This window comes from Hemicordylus capensis, chromosome 3, assembly GCF_027244095.1.
Source record: "Hemicordylus capensis ecotype Gifberg chromosome 3, rHemCap1.1.pri, whole genome shotgun sequence".
Taxonomy (NCBI): Eukaryota; Metazoa; Chordata; class Lepidosauria; order Squamata; family Cordylidae; genus Hemicordylus; species Hemicordylus capensis.
In genome coordinates, this window is record NC_069659.1 from 132,609,309 (window position 1) to 132,629,445 (window position 20,137).

A 20,137-nucleotide genomic window follows, 5' to 3' on the forward strand; every position below is an offset into this window, starting at 1 on the left:
TTGTTTTAAAATTTTAAATTGTTGTGTTTTAAATTTCTTGTTTTTGTTTTTAACTAATGTTTTAATGTCTTTATCTTGTTGTAAACTGCCCAGAGAGGTGAGTTTTGGGCAGTATAAAAATATGTTAAATAAACTTAAAAAAAAATAGTATTCATTTTTTAAATAATCAGGCAGGCAGAGCTGCCCTGGTGATTTCAGAATGTATTTACTTTCCACAGAAGCAGCCTTTTGTAGCTGGTTCGTGCCTTACTTGTGGCTTGTACAGTTCTTTTCCTGTGTATGTGTGTGTGTGCAGGTTTAATTCAGGTGTGCAAAATACCAACCAACTTATTACTAAGACAGAATGGACTGTCCATGGAAAATCCATGTAAATACACCAACAATACCATGCTGACCATACAGAAACTGGTGTAACTATACTAACAGAATTAAATTAACACTATAAGATCAATATCCTTAATGAGGATCTTGCTAGTCTAATGCTAGTCTTTGTGAGAGGTTATATATTATAACCTTTCTTGTCTTTGTACTTGAGGTTTATCTTATTTCCTTTTTTATAAGGTTATAATAATGGCTTGCTTTTATTTATTTTTAAAAAATTGTATGTAGTTTCAAATAGTCCCTTTTAGAACTATTTCTTCTTATCTTCATTGGTATATTTTGTATGTTGTAGTCCCCTGAAGAAGAGTTCTGCTCGAAACACATTGGCATCTACTCTTTGATAAACCACTACTGCACCATTCCTGTTTCCTTCCGTCCTATTTGTTGGCATGGTGCTTTTCCATCCTGTGTGTTTCTACAGTTGTAGGTATGCAAGATCCTAAGCACTGTTGTGCTGAAATAACAAGACTTGGGGCCAGCTTAAAGTGCTGAGGCTGTCTCGTAAGTGTGGCTGAAAAGTGATTCTGTGTGGTAGAAAGCTGTTCACATCTGCAAACCACCTACCCACCTGGAAATAAGGTGACTAAAGGGGGACATGATAGAGGTCTTATAAAATTATGCATGGTATGGAGAGAGAAATATTGTTCTCCCTCTCTCACAGTGCTAGAAGTAGGGCTTATTCCATTAAACTGATGGCAAGGAAATTTAGGACTACTGACAAAAGGAAGTACTTTTTCACACAGCACGTAATTAAACTCTCTGCCACAGGATGTTGTGATGGCCACCAGCTTGGGTGGCTTTAAAACAGGCGTAGACAAATTCATGGAGAATACGTCTATCAGTGGCTACGGACTATCTCCAGGTTCAGAGGCAGGATACAGGGCAGTAACAGCAGGAAAGGGGGCAATGCATTCATTTCTTTTCTGTGAGCTTAATATTTTCTTTATTTTACAATATAGTTTTCCATATAAGTGAAAAGAAAAAAAGCAAATTAATCAACTTATACTCAAAAAACCAAGTGGGGAGACATAAAATTTTCAGTTTGGCACATTAACAGAATCAAGCACTCTACAGAATCTAATCTCTACATTAGTGTTTAAAAATCCATGGCTGACATGATGTGCAGCTTAACAGAGTCATAATGCAGAGAAGTTGGAAAGCAGCCTTGAGGCTTTATTCCTATTGTCATGAATGGGGATACATGTGGTAGCACTGCCTGCCTGCACAGCCACCAGGTTTGAAAAGTGTCAGGGCTCCCTTCTGGCTTTGCTGCAGCCCCATCAGAGAGCACTGAGGCTCTGTTAGCATGTCAGTTCATATTCTTGGTTCGTTTCTTCTATCATCATATTACAAAATTGCAGAAGAAAAACACTTCTGTCTGAGTAATACACCACATAGACTTCTCTGTAGTGGTCAAATTAAGGAGATTTTCCCAACTTTGTGGGATTATCTAGAGGAACTGGACATTTCCACAACCAAGCAAGGCTTATTTTGGCTGCAAAAAGGAGGACTATATAAATGAGCATTACATGTTAAATAATCATGCCTGACAGTAGTCTGAATTGTAAGGTTCTTTTTGAAGACTCTCTAAGCATCAAGATTTGGAAATAACAGGGCTATGTGAGGATATATACACAACACTATGGAATTTTAATCTTTGCATAAATATTTAAAATGTGACATTAGTTACTGAATTGTAAATAATTTATTCCCAAACATTAATGCTCATGTATCACTACAAAGTAATTTTAATTAAAAAGCACTGATCAGGATCCAAGGAAATTAGTATGTGAAATTAGTACCATGAGCCCAAAAGGCTCTTATTCTGATCAAAACAGCAGCCCCCATTCTATATGGCAAACTGCTTTTGAAACAGAGAGTTTTGACATAGCAGTTCAAAGAAAAGTCAGAAATTCCACCAAGCTAGCCGGTGTCCCTTGCACAAGCCAAAGCAGCTCTTTTGACCCTGAAGATTGTTGAGAAGTAACAACATTAACATAGTTGAGTTAGCTTTATTTTGAGTATTCTCATTCTGTTTAAATTAACGTAAAATTCAAAGGAAAATACATTTAACCTTATACAGCATTTTCCCCTTTTCCAATATATTTGTCCTAGTTTCATTCACTCACTTTGCACAAAAAGGACATGTAGAAAAAAACATGTTCTCCTTGCTGGAAACCACAAGTGTTTTGAAATTCACTAGTTTACAGGGCTGGAATGAAATTTAAAAAAACTATAGACCAACTCTTTGTGCTAGGGCAGGATTTCTGACAAGAGCAATCAGTTTGAGTTCACGCTTCAAGGAACAATATGTTAAAATAAACCAGATTGCTAAAGCAAATGAGCCAAACCATGGAGATAACAAAAACTGCCCAATCCATGTTTAGAGAAGATTTTCCTGTTACACCAGAATTGTATAAGACTCAGCCACTGAATTTCTCCTAAAGAAAATATTCTTCACTCTCTAGCTGAAGCTCACCATTCCAAATACTACTGATTATAAATAGTAAAACATTAATTTGCTTTGATCGCTTGAGCAATCTCAAAGGCTCAGGGAAAGTAAAGTACCAGGGTAGGGAGAAGTAGTCATGACTGAGATAAGTCCTATTCATTTCAATGGAAGTTAGTAACACCTAACTTCATCTGAATCCTGCCCATAAACCTTTCCATTAACTCCAACCCATTAACTCCAGAGACAGGACTATCTGACAAGTCTGTCAAGACACATTTGTCCACCCAGGCTTTCAATTCGATACTGTTTTGATAGTTTTTAAGATTGTTTTAAATTTCAAATTGTTGTAATCTGTATTTTATTATGAGCCACTCAGAGACGTGAGTTTTGGGTAGGGTATAAATATGTGAGATAAATAAACAAACAAACCCACAGCTACCACAAGATAATTAACTTGTATTTTTAAAAAAAGAGAGTGGGGGAGAGGGAGAGAGAGAGAGAAGCTCAGACCTCTCTTTGCATTTTTCCTCCTAGAAAAGAACATCTTACCTGGGAAGGTGATGGAACCTCAATACTTAAATTAAGTCTTGATTTTATACTTCTAGGTGTATGCAAACCATTCAAATTGACTGCAGGTTCAGATTTGCTGGAAACATGATTGACGTTAGATGTCAGAGGATGATCGAGAGCTGGTTGCACTGTACATGATTTTGAAGTGGAAGATATTTCAAGATCCACAGCAGACACAAAAACTAACAGTGCAAAAAAGACATAACAGCAGTTTAATTATTCCAAAATACTTTAAGCTTTGAAAAAAGAGTATTGGTTACTACTGTGAAGGCTTCTTGCAGCTGGATCAGAGGACATCTCATCCTTCCCACATGCTCCAGAGCCAGGACTATGCAAATTAGCTACAGCCTGAGAACCCCACCCAGTTCTGGATGGCCAAGTCCAAGAGACAGAACCATACTGAAGAACAAGAAGCAGCCTTCACAGTAAGTAATCAATGCTTGTTCCTCTGCTGCTGGATGAGGACATCTCATGTAGGACATGCCACAGTCCAAGAAACCTGGGTAGAGACGCCTTGATCTACTGAAGAGGGAGAACCTGCTGGAGTACTCTGTTGGGATAGTGTGTATATATACATTGTTTTTATTCTTGCCACTGATGTATTGCATGCATATCTGTGTATAGGCTTGGGGTAGAGTTTAGAATATTCGTGTCAATCATCAGTTCTGTAGACCGATTGGTCAGTTTGTATTTCTTACTGGACGCTTGAGACCATTATTTTTTCTGTTAGGATGCTCTTTCAGAGTAGGACTTTTTATAATTTGGTAATAGTTAAGTAATAAACCTTAGTAACTATGTCCAGTAAACAAGCCTTAATTCCCGCTCTGTTACACTCTGTTACATGGGGTTATGGGAAGAGAGTGCTGGAAATAATAAAATAGGCAACAAGAAGTTTATGAACAAGAAATGGCTACCTTTGTGTCTACAAAGATGCATCCGGCTGTAGAAATGCTGAGTGATACAAACTATAGAAGTTGGTCATTTAAAGTAAAGATGTGGCTAAATAGTTTTGGACTTTTTGTACAGGAAGAACAGAGACCATTAGAGAGTGGAAGAGAGCAGCCGCCATGGGATGGGCATATATCCTTAACTGTATGTGATAAAAACAGGTTGCTTACCTGTAACAGGTGATCTGGTAGTGATGCCTCGACATTCATAAAAAATGGGTTCTGCGCCTGCGCAGGACAACTTCAGGTAGCATTGATTAGCTCCTCGCGACGCCTTTTTAACTGCCACAGCACGAGCCATGCAGTACCTATACTGGCAGTTAGGCGTCTGTTGCTCAGTTTCTGAATGACTGTTTGACAGTCTATAACGTCCACGCAACTTTAGCTTCCTAGTTGCTTTTTCTCTGTTGGAATGTAATGCTCCAATTGCTTGCACTCTGTAGTGGGGCCAGCTGGGAGGGTTTTATGAATGCCGAGGCATCACTACCAGATCACCTGTTACAAGTAAGCAACATGTTTATCTGGACAGTGATGCTTCGACCGGCATAAAAAATGGGTGAATCACGAGCTTCCCAAATGGAGGAGGACATTGCATGCTATTGGAGCACCCTCCTTCGAACGGCCCTGCTAAACTGCGCTGCCTCTACAGAGCGAAGGTCTAGTGCATAATGTCTCACAAAGGTTTTATCCGAGGCCCAGGTAGCCGCCATACATATATCCTTGAACTTTCTCCCCGAAAGGTTAGCCGCGGAGGCAGCATGAGCCCTTGTAGAATGGGCTCTAATAGAGGATGGCGGGGTGACTCCCTGAACATCATAGGCCATCCTAATAAGTTCCACTAGCCAAAAAGACAGCTTTTGGCGGGATGGATGAAGGCCCCTGTTCTTCCCATTTAAGGCAATGAAAAGAGAGCTAGTCTTTCTTATCTCTTTCGTTCTTTGCAGGTAGAAAAGGATGGCCCTGTGTACGTCCAGCTTGTGTAAAGAAGCCTCCAGCGGAGTGGACGGATTGCTGAAAAAGGTAGGTAAGACAATGTCTGCATTCAGATGAAAATCTGTAAATATCTTCGGACGGACCCCAGGGTCCAAACGCATAACCACTCTGTCAGGAAAGAACTGAGTATAAGGCTCATCCATCTGAAGGGCCCGCAACTCGCTCATGCATCTTGCCGACGTGATAGCCACCAAGAACAAAGCCTTTAATGTCACCAGTTTTAAAGATGTGGTGGCCATTGGCTCAAAAGGGTCCCCTATTAAAGTCGAGAGAACCAGGGAGAGGCTCCACTTAGTAGACGGTTTTTGTGGGGGGGGGATATAGATTATTCACCCCCCTCAAAAAGTCCTTGCATTTAGGATGAGTGAACACGGTCTTATGTTCCCAACCTCCATGTCGAGCGGAGATGGCCGCCAAATGTACTCTTATGTACGCATTGGCCAACCCACTGGATTTTAAGGAGGTCAGGTATAGTAAAACTTCCCTCACAGTGGCCTCCTTCGGTTGGAAGTGATGATCACTGGCATATAATGAGAATCTTCTCCACTTGGAGAGATAATTTCTCCTAGTTGACTTTCTCCTGGTGTTTCGCAATAGTCTCTTTAGTAACCCACTTTCCATGCTGTCAGATTGAGAATAGCCAGGTTGGGATGGAGTATTTGTCCCCCCTGCTGCGAAATCTGGTCCTTCTGACAGGGCAACCTCCTGTACGTATGGTTCGACAGCCGTAGAAGTTGTGGGAACCACGTTTGTCTGGGCCACCAAGGAGCAATCACAATCGCCCTGGTGTTGTCCTGTAGTAGCTTTGCAACAACTCTGTTCAGCAGGGGATATGGAGGGTACAAATAAAACATACTTCGTGTCCACCGGTACTGGAAGGCATTTCCCTTGGATAGGTGGCCCTCTCCCATCCTTGAGCAGTATTGGCTGCATTTCTTGTTCCCTGCTGTTGCAAACAGGTCGACTGTCGGGGTGCCCCAGGCGAGAAATATCTCGTCCAGGAAGTGGGGGTTGAGCTCCCATTCGTGTTGCTGAAGGACAGGAGATCTGCTTAGAGCATCTGCCAGGACATTGTCCTGACCCTTTATGTGTATCACTACTAGGTGTATGCGCCTCGCAATACACCAGTTCCACATCTGGAGCCCCAGATGACATAACGCTCTCGACACTGTCCCTCCTTGGTTGTTCACGTAGGCGACTGTGGTAGTATTGTCCATCTGGAGTTGCAATACTTCCTCCTGAATGATGTCTTGGAGAGCTTGTAGTGCCCGGAAGGCAGCCAGAAGTTCTAGGAAATTGATGTGATGGCGCTTTTCCCACTGAGTCCACTGGCCTTGCACCCTGTAGACTCCCAAATGAGCCCCCCATCCGAGCATGGATGCATCTGTGGTCAACGTGCAAGAGGGTACCGGGGCCTGAAACGGCACCCCACCCTGCATGTTCGCATCCTTCGTCCACCACAGCAAAGAGTCCAGGATTCCGCTCAGGATTAGAAGGGGCATGCTCTGGGGGTCCACATTGGGTCGAAAAACATCCAGGTACCACAACTGCAGCTTCCTCATGCGAAGCTTCGCGTAGCGAACAGTAGTGGTGCAAGAGGCCATCAGCCCCATTAGAACCTGGACCGATCTGGCCTGTTGTGTCGGAGCGGCATGAAAGAGTAAAACCATATTTTTTATTCGCTGGTATCTGTCTCGTGGAAGGAACGCCCTCTGGCAGTCCATGTCCAGCTCCGCTCCTATATATGTCAGGCGTCTTGCAGGAGTAAGGTGGGACTTTCCCGTTTATTCGAATGCCCAGATTGTGCAGCAGAGTAGTCACTGTTTGAATCTGTCTGTCCAATAGATCTTTGGTCTGTCCAGTAAGAAGCCAGTCATCTAAAAACAGAAATATTGAGACTCCCTGCGTCCGCAGGTAGGCTACGATGACAGCCATACATTTCGTAAACACCCATGGAGCCGTCACCAGGCCAAAGGGCAGGACATTGTATTGAAATATCTGACTGCCCAGCGTGAAACGTAGATATTTCCTGTGGGACTCCTGAATGCCGACGTGGAAGTAAGCATCCTTCAAATCCAACGTCGCAATCCATTGCTCCTGGTGAAGAAGAGGCAGGATTTGCTGCAACGTTATCATCCTGAATTTCTTCACATCGATAAATAGGTTCAGCCACCTGAGATCCATGTTCGGACGAATGCCTCCATCCTTCTTGGGTATTTGGAAATACTTCGAATAAAAGCCTGTTAGAGCATGAGCCCACGGTACCGGAGAAATTGCTTCCTTGTCCAGCAGAACCTTGACGTCTTCCTCCAGCGTCTCTGTCTTTGGGGTGTACTGTATCCCATTGAACTGAGGAAGAGTCTTGAACTTGATAGCATAACCAGTCCTGATTATACGCAAGACCCATTGGTCTGATGTTATATGTTGCCATGCTTGGGCATGGCTTGCCAGTTTGATGGTGCATCTGGTTTGCAACAAGGTGATGTTGGTCCTTGTGGTTCTGTAGGGTAAGCTTAGTGGTTCCGATAGTTGAAATTCCGGCAATTGTGGGCTCTGTGAACAATCAAAGATGTTGTTTTGGTTGTTGAGCAGCTTTATTGCGGCTCTGCTGTTCTGACTTATTCTTTTGTGTATAATTTCTGTGATTGTATCGATTATAGGATTTCTTATACTCCTTGCACTCATACCTCCTGTAGGAGCTTTGTTTTCGCTGATATGGCTGAAATTTATTATTCATAAAACGCTGTGCTGCGAACATCTTCGCTGTATACTTAGACTTCTTCAAATGTTCCAAAGTATCATCCGTTTGTTCTGCAAACAGGCCTTTCCCATCAAATGGTAATGACTCAATGCGGTCACGCATATCCTGCATCAAAGTGGTCGAGCGGAGCCATGCATGCCGTCGCAACATCACAGCAGTTGTCAGAGTGCGCAATTCCGACTCTGCCAAGTGCTTGGCATTTGCCAATTGCTGTTGTGTAGCCGTCGTGGTCTTTACAAAAACGTGTTCAAAACACTTATGAAACTCTGACGTCAAAGAGGATCTCTGCGCATGGAGACCTTCCCATAAAGAGTAGGTATACTTTGCAAGACAAGCTATGTAATTCGAGATCTTAACAGACAGGCAAGCCATAGAATAAGCCTTCCTAGCAAGCACATCTAGCTTCCTGCCTTCCTTGTCTGCTGGTGTAGTATGCCTCCTTCCTGATTTTCCTGAAGAGGCGCAATTGATCACCAGTGAATTAGGAACTGGATGAGTTAGCAGATATTCATTGTCCTGCTCCCTTATTCTGTATAGAGACTCCAGACATTTGGAGGTAGTTGTTGAAGTCTGTAAGACTTCCCACGCCGACTTTGCCACCTTGGTGATCACTGGGAGCATAGGCAGGAAAACCGGCTGCGAGCCAGAAGATTTTTTCAAAAAATTGTAAACAGGGTCATCCACATCTGTTGTTTTCTGTAAGAGATCAATACCTCAGCCATTTCAGCAACCTGCTGATTATAAGATCTCATTTCCTCCATAGGTGAATCTGTTGGACGAGGCACGACATCTGGACTGGGATCCTTTGGAAGCCTATCATCAGTATCGTCCTTTGTGTCGTCTGAATCATCCTTTGGGTCATCATCTGTGGAATCTGAAGGGTACTCCTCTCCATCAGAGGAGGATGGCACATCATCAGGTAAGACAGTCTCTTCAGGCAAGGGTCTCCTATGACTAGCATGCTGCATTAAAGTGGCTGGCATAGATAGCGGAGGTAATGAGGTCTGAATTGACACTGACCTGATAGGGCAGGATAGAGGGATGGCAGCTTGCACTGCCGAATCATGTACAGTTGGCCTGATCACACGTGGCTCCAAAGTCTGAACCGCAGCGCTAATGCCCCTGGGTACGCCCTCCAAAGGAGTGTGAGTCTGAATAGAAATCGAAGCGCAAGGCAAAACGCCTGGAGTGGTCTGAGTCGTGACTGCCAAAGAGCGCTCCGAGAGTAAGGGTCTCTTTAACCTTTCAGACTGCCACTCCTTATACATAGTAAACTCTGCAGGAGATAATGTAATACAAGTATCTCCCCATCCTCCCAACGGGCATAAACCTATCGGTGTCCTCTTCGATGGAGTGACTGAAGGTGTCCTGGGAGGAGGAAGACTTTCCATGTCATCATCAACATCAAGTTCCTGGGATATAAATCCCTGGAAAGTAGAGGTCGAAGGAGATGTATTATCAGACTGAAGGAGCTGCAGGAGGTCAGGGTCAATATCCATTTCCCCCTCTGCTGGTGCAATCTCAATCTGCATTCCACTATCCAGAGAGTCCAGCTCAGCCTGTGTAGGAATCATAGTGTCCCGATCTATAGGGGATGATTCTGCAGTGTGGCTTGTAGCAATTCCTGATGCAGAAGCGGCTGCTGCCGACATCTGGGAGGTTTCCCTATCCAGAAAGGCTATCGACGTCGAAGGAGCGCTTTTCTCTTTTGATCTCGTGGAGCTCTTGCTTTTAGCCTTGCCGGTATCCACCCGATGTCGAGTTGGATTCTTTTCCGCCGGTATCGAGGTCGGGGTTACAGGTGACTGACGAAGAATCGGGGCAGGAGATAAAGACTTTGCTCTGCCCCTCCGCGGCTCATTCTGGAGCCCCGATGGTGATGGGGTGATGTGCCGTGAAGTCGGAGCTGCCTTATGCTTCTTCTTTACCACATTTGCTGGTGGCAAAGAGCAAGGGCGCTTCGGGCTTCTATCCTTCGGTGCCGAGGGCTCTTTGAATAAGCCTGGCATAGTTGATTTCAGGGAGGTCCCCGTAACATTAGCCATGTCCGAGGGTTTAGACTGCGTAAGAGCAGCCCTCGGCAAGGAGGAGGAGGTAGTCGGGCAAAGTGCGTCCTCCATTAAAGAGACTTTCAGTCGTGCCGCCCTGTTCTTCAGGGTCTGTTTTGAAAATGTTTTACATATAGGGCAAGCAGTCGTGGAGTGCTCTTCCCCCAGGCAGGGGAGACAAAGCTGATGGCCGTCAGTTGACGGAAGCTTTGCTCTGCAGCGGACACACCATTTAAAGGTGGTTTTTTCTCTCAGAGGTGCACTCATGAGTAAAGGCGTCAGTGGCTGTTAGGGACTGCCGTTACCAATTTATTAGGTTTAGTAAGGGACAGAGCTGAATAAATCCAAATGGGGCAGAGCCACAACGATTGAGTTTCCCGCTCGTCCCTTGCTGTTCCGTGAGTGAAGGTATCCCCTTGAGTAAACTAAATCCGTTCCATGCAGTTCGTGAGTAAATATATCCTTTAAAGTAAGCTAAGTCTGTTCATGTGATTTACTAAAGAGCGGCTGAATTGTCCTAAAGTCGATACACTGAGTCTAACAACAAATATCTTCCGAGGAGCAACAAAGTTTCCAAGGTCCTAACGCATAGAGGGTCAGAAAGAAACTGAGCAACAGATGCCTAACTGCCAGTATAGGTACTGCACGGCTCGTGCTGTGGCAGTTAAAAGGCGTCGCGAGGAGCTAATCAATACTACCCGAAGTTGTCCTGTGTGGGCGCAGAACCCATTTTTTATGCCTGTCGAGGCATCACTATCCAGATCTTGATATATCATATGGAAGATAAGAAACCCACAAGGTAAGTGTGGGAGAGATTGAAGGAGGTTTTTCAACAGAAAACTATGACCAGTCAAGTCTCTATCATGCTAATGTTCTGCAACTAAAAGATTTAAAGGAGCACTTAGGCTCTTTTTTGGAGTTTTGAAAGAATTAGAAGAGCAAGAGATAAGATTATCTGAACCAGACAAAACTGAGCTCTTGCTAAATATTTTGCCTAAGCATTACAAAAGTATTATTAACTTCCTGCAAATAAAAGAGAATGTGACTAAGTTCTGTACATGAATGTTTGTTGGAGTTTGATCAGAGAGAACAGGGAAGAAACAGTCCAAAATTATGCTCATAAACTTATTAATGGCAGGCAATAGGAACATAGGAAGCTGCCTTCTACCAAGTCAGACCCTTGGTCCATCTAGCTCAGTATTGTCTACACAGACTGGCAGCAGCTTTTCCAAGGTTGCAGGCAAGAGTGTCTCTCAGCCCTATTTTGGAGATGCCAGGGAGGGAACCTAGAATCTTCTTCATGCAAGCATGCAGGTGCTCTTCCCAGAGAGGCCCCATCCCCTAAGGGGGATAGCTTACAGTGCTTATACATGTAGTCCCCCATTTAAATGCAAACCTCTGCTTAGCAAAGGGCACAATTCATGCTTGCTACCACAAGACTAGCTCTTGCACATGTTTTGTGTGCAGACGTACTTCACATATAAAGAGTACATGTCCTCTTTTTCTGACAGAGATCAGAAAAACAATCTTCAAGAGAAGAAGATAGATAAGGCCAAATCTCAGAAAGGCAGATTTTTAAACAGATTTCTGGATATAAAAATGAAAGTAAAGCGGGGGAAGTTGTGAAAGGTGTGTGTATTGCAAGAAAAATTATTTGCAGAATACAAACCAGAGTAAAAAGATATTTGTAACAGTGGAGTACTTGCACATTTCTTTAACCATCTACAGGAGTTTTCAGACACTGTTATGAACTATAAAGTTGAGATATTCTTGGCAGTGTCAGTCAATTTCTGCAGAAGGAAAAGAGGCAGTTCTAAAATGTAATGTTGGAGCAGGTAAAATAAATGAAGTAAGCATTCCATATGCCATGTTTGCAGAATAGTATTCTGAGTGGGAAAACAGATAGAAAGAGAGGCTGCAGAATTATGTTTTAGAATAAATCATTGTTTTGTGCTTAAAGAAGGAGAATTATTTACTTATAGTTATGCACGGTAGCCTGTCCTGTGGGTCAGGACCAGTATGGGCCAAGCTAGAAAATAGGCCTGCATCTATAGCAGCCATTTCAGCTCACCCAGTAGAAGTATTGGTTTCACTTACCATGAAGGCTTCTTCTGGTTGCTGAAGCCAGGGACATCTCTATGGGTTATCTTCCTCCAGGAATTCCAAGGCAGGTCAGATTTGATTGGATAAGAAAGACACGCCTGCTTGAGCCCGAGGGGGATAACCCTGCCCCAGTTCTTTTGGACTCAGAAGGTAAAGGCAGACGTGCACTGTATACAGATAAATAAGACTGTAAACAATAAACAAGGAACTGCGGACAAAAAGAGAGAGGAAATAACAGTGGCCTAATCTATGTAGGGCCGCAGAGCCAGGAGTCTTGTCGAGAGTAGGTCAGACTGCTGCAGCTGGGTGGGCTGAGATGTCCCTGGCTTCAGCAACCAGAAGAAGCCTTCACAGTAAGTGAAACCAATGCTCCTTTCTCGGTTGCTTGAAGGCATGGACATCTCTATGGGACATACCACAGCTGACCAATACGGGTGGGAGCGGTCTGACCTACTGTTGAGGAAGAACCTGCTGCAGAACCCGCCTTCCAAAAGGCAGCTCTGGCAGAGGCGTACTCGTCGATTTTGTAGTGCTTTGTGAAAGTAGAGGACAACGCCCTTGTGGCTGCTCTGAATATCTCGTCAACTGAGGCGTTTGTGGAGAACTCCGCTGAAGTTGCTGCTGCCTTAGTCGAGTGAGCCAGAATGGAGGCAGGAGGTCTGAGGCATTGGGCTTCATAAGCCATAGCGATGCATGCCTTGATCCACCTTGCTATGGTAGCAGATGATACCGCTGAACCCATGGACTGTGGATTGAACGACACAAACATACTCTCTGAGGTCCTGAATGAGGCTGAACGTTTTATGTAGACTTTCAAACAGCGTCGCACATCCAACTTGTGTCACCTCTTTTCTATAGGGTGGGACAGCTTGGGGCAAAAAGACGGTAAGAACACATCCTGCGACAGGTGGAAAGTGGACAAGACTTTGGGGCGCATGAACAGGTCTGGGACCAGGTGTACAGCATCATCTAGAAAAGTGCAGAATGATTTGTTTACTGACAGGGCTCGGAGTTCGGAAATCCTCCAAGCAGATGTAATTGCAACGAGGAAGGCTAACTTAAATGACAAAAATCGGATGGGGATGGATCGTAAAGGTTCGAAGGGCTGTGATTGTAGGGCACGAAGGACAATATGTAGGTCCCAGGTGGGTAATCGGTGGACTGTTGGCGGTGATAGTAGAGATGCACCCCTCAGGAACCGGTGGAGATGAGAATGTGCTTGAGATGACTGGGATGTGCCGTCGGAGAACAATGGAAGTAGTGAAGCCGCCTGTCTTTTCAAGGTATTTGGTCTGAGTCCCTTCTCCAGCCCCTCCTGAAGGAAACGAAGAAGGTGCTGAAGAGAACGGAGCCTCCTTGGAATGGAGTGACGCGCCAGCCAACGTAGAAATTTCCTCCAGGTGTATTGATATACTCTTTCTGTTGATGCTCGGCGCAATGCTGACATGGTATCTAGTACTCCTCCATCAAAACTTTGCCGTCTGAGGATCCGTGGCTCAGTCTCCAGATGGCTAGACGCAACCAAGCGGGGTTGGGATGGTGGAGTGGGCCTTGCAAGAGAAGGTCCTGTGGTTGTGGTAACTCCCATGTGGGGGGGGGGCAATCGACATGTGATGCAACTCCAGGAACCATGGACACCGGGACCAGAAGGGGGCTATGAGAAGTACCTCGGCTGGAAGAAGACGGATCCTGCGAAGGACTCTTGCTAGCAGTGGGGTCGGGGGAAGGCGTAAAGAAGCCCCTCCGGCCATTGGGCTGACATGGTGTCTACTGCTGCTGTGCCCGGGGAAGGGAATCTTGACATGAATTTGGGAAGCTTCGTGTTGGACGGAGTTGCGAACAGGTCCAGCACTGGGACTCCTATGCGACTTGTGATCTGATGGAAGATCCTGGGATGTAGACTCCACTCCCCCGAGGAGACGTCCGTGCAGCTGAGCCAGTCCGCCACTATATTCAGTTCTCCCTTGACGTGATGGGCTATTATGGATTCCAGATGTTTCTCCGCCCAGGCCAGTAGAAGCATCGCTTCTTGATGCAATGAGCGTGACTGAGTTCCTCCTTCCCGGTTGATGTATGCTTTGGTCGTTGTGTTGTCTGTCTTGACTAACACATGTGTATCATGGAGAGAGGACTGGAAGGCTAGGAGAACCAGACAGCTCGAAGTTCTCTCCAGTTGATGCTGTGCTCTTGTCCTTGTCGTGACCAGAGACCCCGAGTAGACAGATTTGAGCAATGGGGCCCCCAGCCTCTGTCGCTTGCATCGGTATATAGAATGCACCTGGGGGGATCCAGAAAGGGTTTGCCTCGTAGGAGATTGTTGGAGTTCAACCACCAGTGGAGGGAAGTCCGGGTCGAGTCTGGGAGGTTCACTTTGAGTACTGACTTTCTGGCAATTTCCCTCTGGAAGGGGAGCAGGAGCCACTGCAGAGTGCGTAGATGGAAATGCGGCCAAGGCACGGAATCCAGCGCTGCCACCATCAGACCCAGCAGACGTGCCAGCGTGTTGAGTGGGACTGTTGAGGTCGATAGCACTAGTTTGATTTCTGACTGAAGAGTGAGCAAGCAGTCTAGAGGAAGAGACAAGGTCGCCTTTGTGGTGTCTAAGAGCCCCTGGTGGCGCAGTGGTAAAACTGCCGCCCTGTAACCAGAAGGTTACAAGTTCGATCCTGACCAGGGGCTCAAGGTTGACTCAGCCTTCCATCCTTCCTAGGTCGATAAAATGAGTACCCAGAATGTTGGGGGCAATATGCTAAATCATTGTAAACCGCTTAGAGAGCTCCAGCTATAAAGCGGTATATAAATGTAAGTGCTATTGCTAAGTGCTATTGCTATTGTTACTCCTAGATGATGTAATTGGTGTGATGGAGTCAGCTGACTTTTCGTGGTTTATGAGGAAACCGTGAAGATCCAGTGCTGACAGAGTTGACTCGAGGTCTCTTTGGGCCTCTTGAGGTGAGCGTGACTGAAGAAGCAAGTCGTCTAAGTACGCAAAGACCCTCACCCCTTGGAGGTGGAGGTGGTCCACCAAGGGTTCCAGGATCTTTGTGAAAACCCGAGGAGCAGAGGAGAGGCCGAAGGGCAGGACCGCGTATTGGAAATGCCTGCCTGCCTGCGTATTTGAACCGAAGGTATTTTCTGCTGTCTGGATGAATGGGCACATGCAGGTAGGCCTCTTTTAAGTTGATGGAAGCTAATAGGTCGTGACGGTGCAGGGCCTCCGAGATTGATCTTAGGGTTTCCATGTGGAAGTGAATCTGGCGTACTGATTTGTTCAACTGCTTCAAGTCCAGTACGGATCGTTGGGAGCTGTCTGTTTTTGGGATTGTGAACAGAATAGAATACACTCTTTTTCCCTCCTCTAGAGTGGGCAGTGGCTCTATTGCCTTGATGTCCTGGAGGTGTTGAATATCTTGGAGCATTTGGGAGTGCTTTGCGAAAGACCGGGATCTTGGCGTGGGTAGGAATTTGTAAGAGGGAGGTGAGTGAAATTCTATTCTGTAGCCATGTCTGATCACCTCTAGAACCCAGGCATCTGAGGTGAGGGACTCCCAGGCATGGAGAAAGTTGGACAAATGCCCTCCATGCCAGGTAGGCCTCACATCATTGCTGTGGTTTGGACTTAGACTGTGGCGTGGGCTTAAAGGAGCCGGATCCCCTGAAAGATTGGCATTGTCTATTCCAGGAGCCCCTCTGGAATCTATTGCCTGTGCCTCTGAAGGGATGAAAACCCCCAAAAGGCTGGTTGGAGTGTTGATATTGCAGGGGCCTCCAAAAAGGGGCCCTGTCTGGTTTCTTCATGGTAGAAGAGGGCATAGTCTTCTGCTTGTCTTTTGAGTCTATTAACACATCTTTTAAAGCCGAGTCTCCAAAAAGTTTAGAAGTATCATATGGCACAGCAGTAAAGTTGATCCTGGAGTTGACATCCACTTGCCAATTTTTGAGCCACAGGTGGCGTCTACCCACCACTGCGGCAGCGGAGACTTGGGCTGAAAAACGAACTGCATCCAAAGTGGCGTCGGCCATAAAGGCTTGCGCCTTCTGGATCTTTAGCAATTGCTGGCGCATCTTTACTGGGTCAGCTGGAGGGTTGCTGATGAGGTCATCCACCCAAAGCAGGGATGCTCTGGCTGCCATAGATGCCACTGAGGTAGCGCGTGTGACTAAGGCTGAATTATTGTGGACACGCTTGAAAGACAACTCTGCCTTTCGATCTCCTAGGTCATTGAGGGAGGCTTCACCATCTTTCGGGACCAAGGAGCCAGACACCAGTTGAGCTATTGGAGCATCGATATTTGGGGTCTTTAGCATGTCTGATGCCGCTTGTTGGAAGGAATAAAACTTGTTTGCTATCGCCATTGGTCTGCGATTTGACGCTGGAAGGAGCCACTCTTCCTTGATCACATCTGAAAATAAATCAGGCATAGGTAACAACATATCCTTTGCTTTTGCCCTGGGAAACACCAATTACCCTTTCACAGCAAGATCAGGTTCCTGCATAGGTTTAGTTTTTTAAAAATTGTTTTAATGATCTTGTTCATGAGTGGGGAATAGTCCTCAGCCACGAATAAACGCTGAGACACTGGTGAAGGATCCCCTTCCTCCCCCTCTGACCATTCGCCCTCCTCTTTAGTAGGTGCTGTATCTGAATCAGGATCAGGTTGGGGTTCTAGTGGCTGTTCCCGGTCATGGTTGGATTCCTCAGAGGAATGAACCTGATCAATGACAATAGGAGCATTAGGCTCAGTATGTTTTAGTTTAGCTGGAGCCTTTTTGGGTGTAGAACTAACAGAAGCGCTAGATGAAGAATCAGGACTGGGGGACCTCCGTTTGGACTTTTTCTTTGCTTCTTTTGCTTTCGGCTTTTTAGGGGGCCTAAGTTGTAAAACAGTGTCCACAATTGCATTTTTGAACCACGCCTGCCATTCGGGTGGAATCACCTTAGGGAGGGCAATGGCTGGGCTCTGGTGGGTAGCAGTTCCAGTGCTTGGCAGACTCGAGGTGGAGGGAGTTGGATTAGACCCCGATCCCACCTGCTGCTGAGAGGCCGCAGAGAGCTGACCCTTGTCCCCAAGCCCTACACGGGAGGTACTTGCGTTCTTGGCAGAAGATGATGCCACCATCTTGGTTTGATCCTGGCGTTGGGCCTGTAGGCTGATGGCCCGGATCTCCTCCGACATTGGGGGTGGGTTTGCAGGAGGCTGCTGGTGAAAACGGAGGTCTTCCACTGCGGCCTGAAACTCAGCTTTTCGGCGGGCTGCGGTGGATCGCGTCTCTCGGCCTGAGGGTGGGGACGCGCAGCAGTCCCGCTAGCATGCGGCGAGGGAGGCTCGATAGCGGCCAATGCTGCAGCGGCAGGAACTTCGGGCGGCGGACGAAGGTGCTGTCTATGGAGCAGGCGCAGCAGGATTGGGCAGCTGAGGAGCTGCCGATTAGCTGCTGGTGAAACAGCTGAAAAACAAGTGGGCGGCTGTTCGGCGGCCGTTGTTGCTGCTGAAGAGACTTGCCGGGCAAGGAGTGGGCCTCAGAAGGGCTGTGATTGCCTGGGCCCAAAAGCTGTTTGATTCGGTCCCCTAGGGACTAGTATAATTCTCCTGTCCTTGAAAGCCTGCTCCATGCAACGGAGGAGGAGGAAGTGGGGGGAGAGGCAAAGAAAGATGGGGTTTTTTGTTTTCGTAGAAAAGGAGAGTTAAGGAAAGGCAATGGAGGAAAAAAGTAGGCAAATAGGAGGAAATAAAGTGGAAAAACGCTAAAGGTTAGAGAGAGAGATAGAAAACTGCCTGGAGCTGCTGAAGGACAGAAAGAACTGGGGTGGGCTTATCCCCCTCGGGCTCAGGTAGGCATGTCTTTCTTATCCAATCAAATCTGTCCTGCCTTGGAGCTCCTGGAGGAGGATATCCCATAGAGATGTCCCTGCCTTCAAGCAACCAAGAACAGAGAATTCAGGGTAAAGATGTGCTGAACTCTGTGAATTGCAAAACTCGGAGAAAATCACCACCAAAAGGTTTCTTTGATAGAATTGTTGGTTTATTCCTGGTTCCTCTTAAGGAAATGTATCCTGTTAATGTCTTAGCATACTGCCCATAGGATTCCTTTGATGTATGCCTATAAATAACTTGTAATGAAAGACCAAAGCCTGTTTGGTTTCCTTTAGTTTAAACTTATAACACTCTAAATTAGCTGGAAGCTCAAGTGTTTTACACTTCTTGTCTCCTAGAATTCCTCCCCTGATTTCCCTCTTCCTCCTTCCCATACCCCCTCCCCAGTATTTCACACCTCCTCCGGATAGAAGACTCCCCAAGGACAGTAAAAGCTGTGATCTGAACAATGCAGCACTCTTTAGGCCCCCTGTTTACATCCCAGGATCAACTCACAAATACACCAGAAAACAGTTTCCTCCTAATAAAGGGGTTTATCATATGAAACCCATGCATCTACTCTGTGAGCCTTCACTTTAGAGTGATAGTTTGTTTTGTCATGAGAATCCGTGTTTATGGCTTGAGCTATGGACATGTATGGAGATTCAAGCCAGATGTTACCTTGGTTCAAAGAACCCCGTGTCCCGATCAGAGCATCAAATGACTATAAGAGAAGGGGGACTGCAAGCTTCAATATGGCAATTCTGGCTCAACCTCAGACCCTGCTGGGCAACCCCTCTGAAGCAGGAGTCCACCAAAGATGCAGTTTTGTCAACAACTCTTTTGCAAAGAGAGAATTGGGGCATAGCTTACATCTCCATCTTTGTTCCAGAGTGCAGCTGCCTCTCCGAGATCTGCCAACCGCCTGCAAGTTTGCCCTCAATGCTTTCAAACAATGCTTGCAAACATCAGTCAAGCACCTGTCCTTATGCTGAGATCTGGTAAACATGCCTCGAACTGCCAACCTAGTTTTCCTCATCTCCATCTGCTCCACCCTCCCTCAGTCTCTAGTGATTCAGTTTGCCTGAATTGCCTTCCCTCCTCTCTGCACCTTTCCTTCCTCCCCCACCCCTCTGTTCCTTCCTCTCTTCCCTTCCTTCCTGCCAGGAATGTTAAGAATGCTTTTAGCTAATTGTCAGCTGTAGTATTGATTGAACAAGCATCCAACATATAGCTAGTTATGATTTAACACAGACTGAGATTGCTTAAAGTATCTGCCTTATGTTCAATAAATCTTCAAAAACTTTTATGAAGTCATGGTTCTAGTCTAGTTTCACCTTTCTGCCAGTCTGATCTGTGATTCCTGTACAAGGAACAAGGTGGCAGTGCTGCTAGACTCATCTTCTTTCCGTTGTATGCTTGATGAATATACACAGAGTGCAAAAGCGACTTTGACGCACAACTCTATGATGAAAGATGACAAGCTTTATGGAGGTTCATTGTAGAAGAAAGTTGGCAAATTATGGCAACATAGGATAGGTCATCAAAGTAAATATAGCATTTTCAGGCTGGAAAAGGAGCAGTTGGCAAGAGAGAAAAATAAGGCCATGCAAGTTTGAAAAAAGGGGGGAATTGAGTGTATTGAAGTAAATGCTATCAGAAATCCACACTCTTCAAACATGCAAATTCAGTCTAGTTAGGTCTTGGATTGAATCCATAGTGATGTTTGTGGTCCCTTCCCAGTGAAAACACCAGGAAGAAATTTGTATTTTCTGACTTTTGATGATTTTTCTTGGGGGGGGGGGAGGGTGTGCACGTGCGCGCTGAAGGACAAAAGTGAAGTATTGATACTCAAAGAGCAGAGTCACTAACAAATCTGGGAAGAAACCCAATGCATACTGACAATGGCGGTGACTATTGCAGAAATGACACTGAGCAGTATTTAAAGGAACAGGGAATTAAGCATGCAAGAACTATTCCCTATGCTCCAGAACAAAATGGAACAGCTGAGAGGAAAAACAGCACTT

The 20,137-nt window shown here is 45.7% G+C and overlaps 1 protein-coding gene across 5 annotated transcripts in view; it reads right to left on the bottom strand.

Annotated features, from left to right (window-relative positions):
• The window catches only part of REV1 (REV1 DNA directed polymerase), a 113,055-nt gene that overhangs the window by 5,651 nt on the left and 87,267 nt on the right, over positions 1-20,137 (bottom strand). For 4 of the 5 annotated variants that reach the window (XM_053306209.1, XM_053306205.1, XM_053306208.1 and 1 more), the window contains one exon: positions 3,383-3,585. In XM_053306209.1, the coding sequence (XP_053162184.1) occupies positions 3,383-3,585 (203 nt within the window). The remainder of the gene's footprint in view (positions 1-3,382; positions 3,586-20,137) is intronic. The other variant, XM_053306207.1, reaches the window with a different exon arrangement.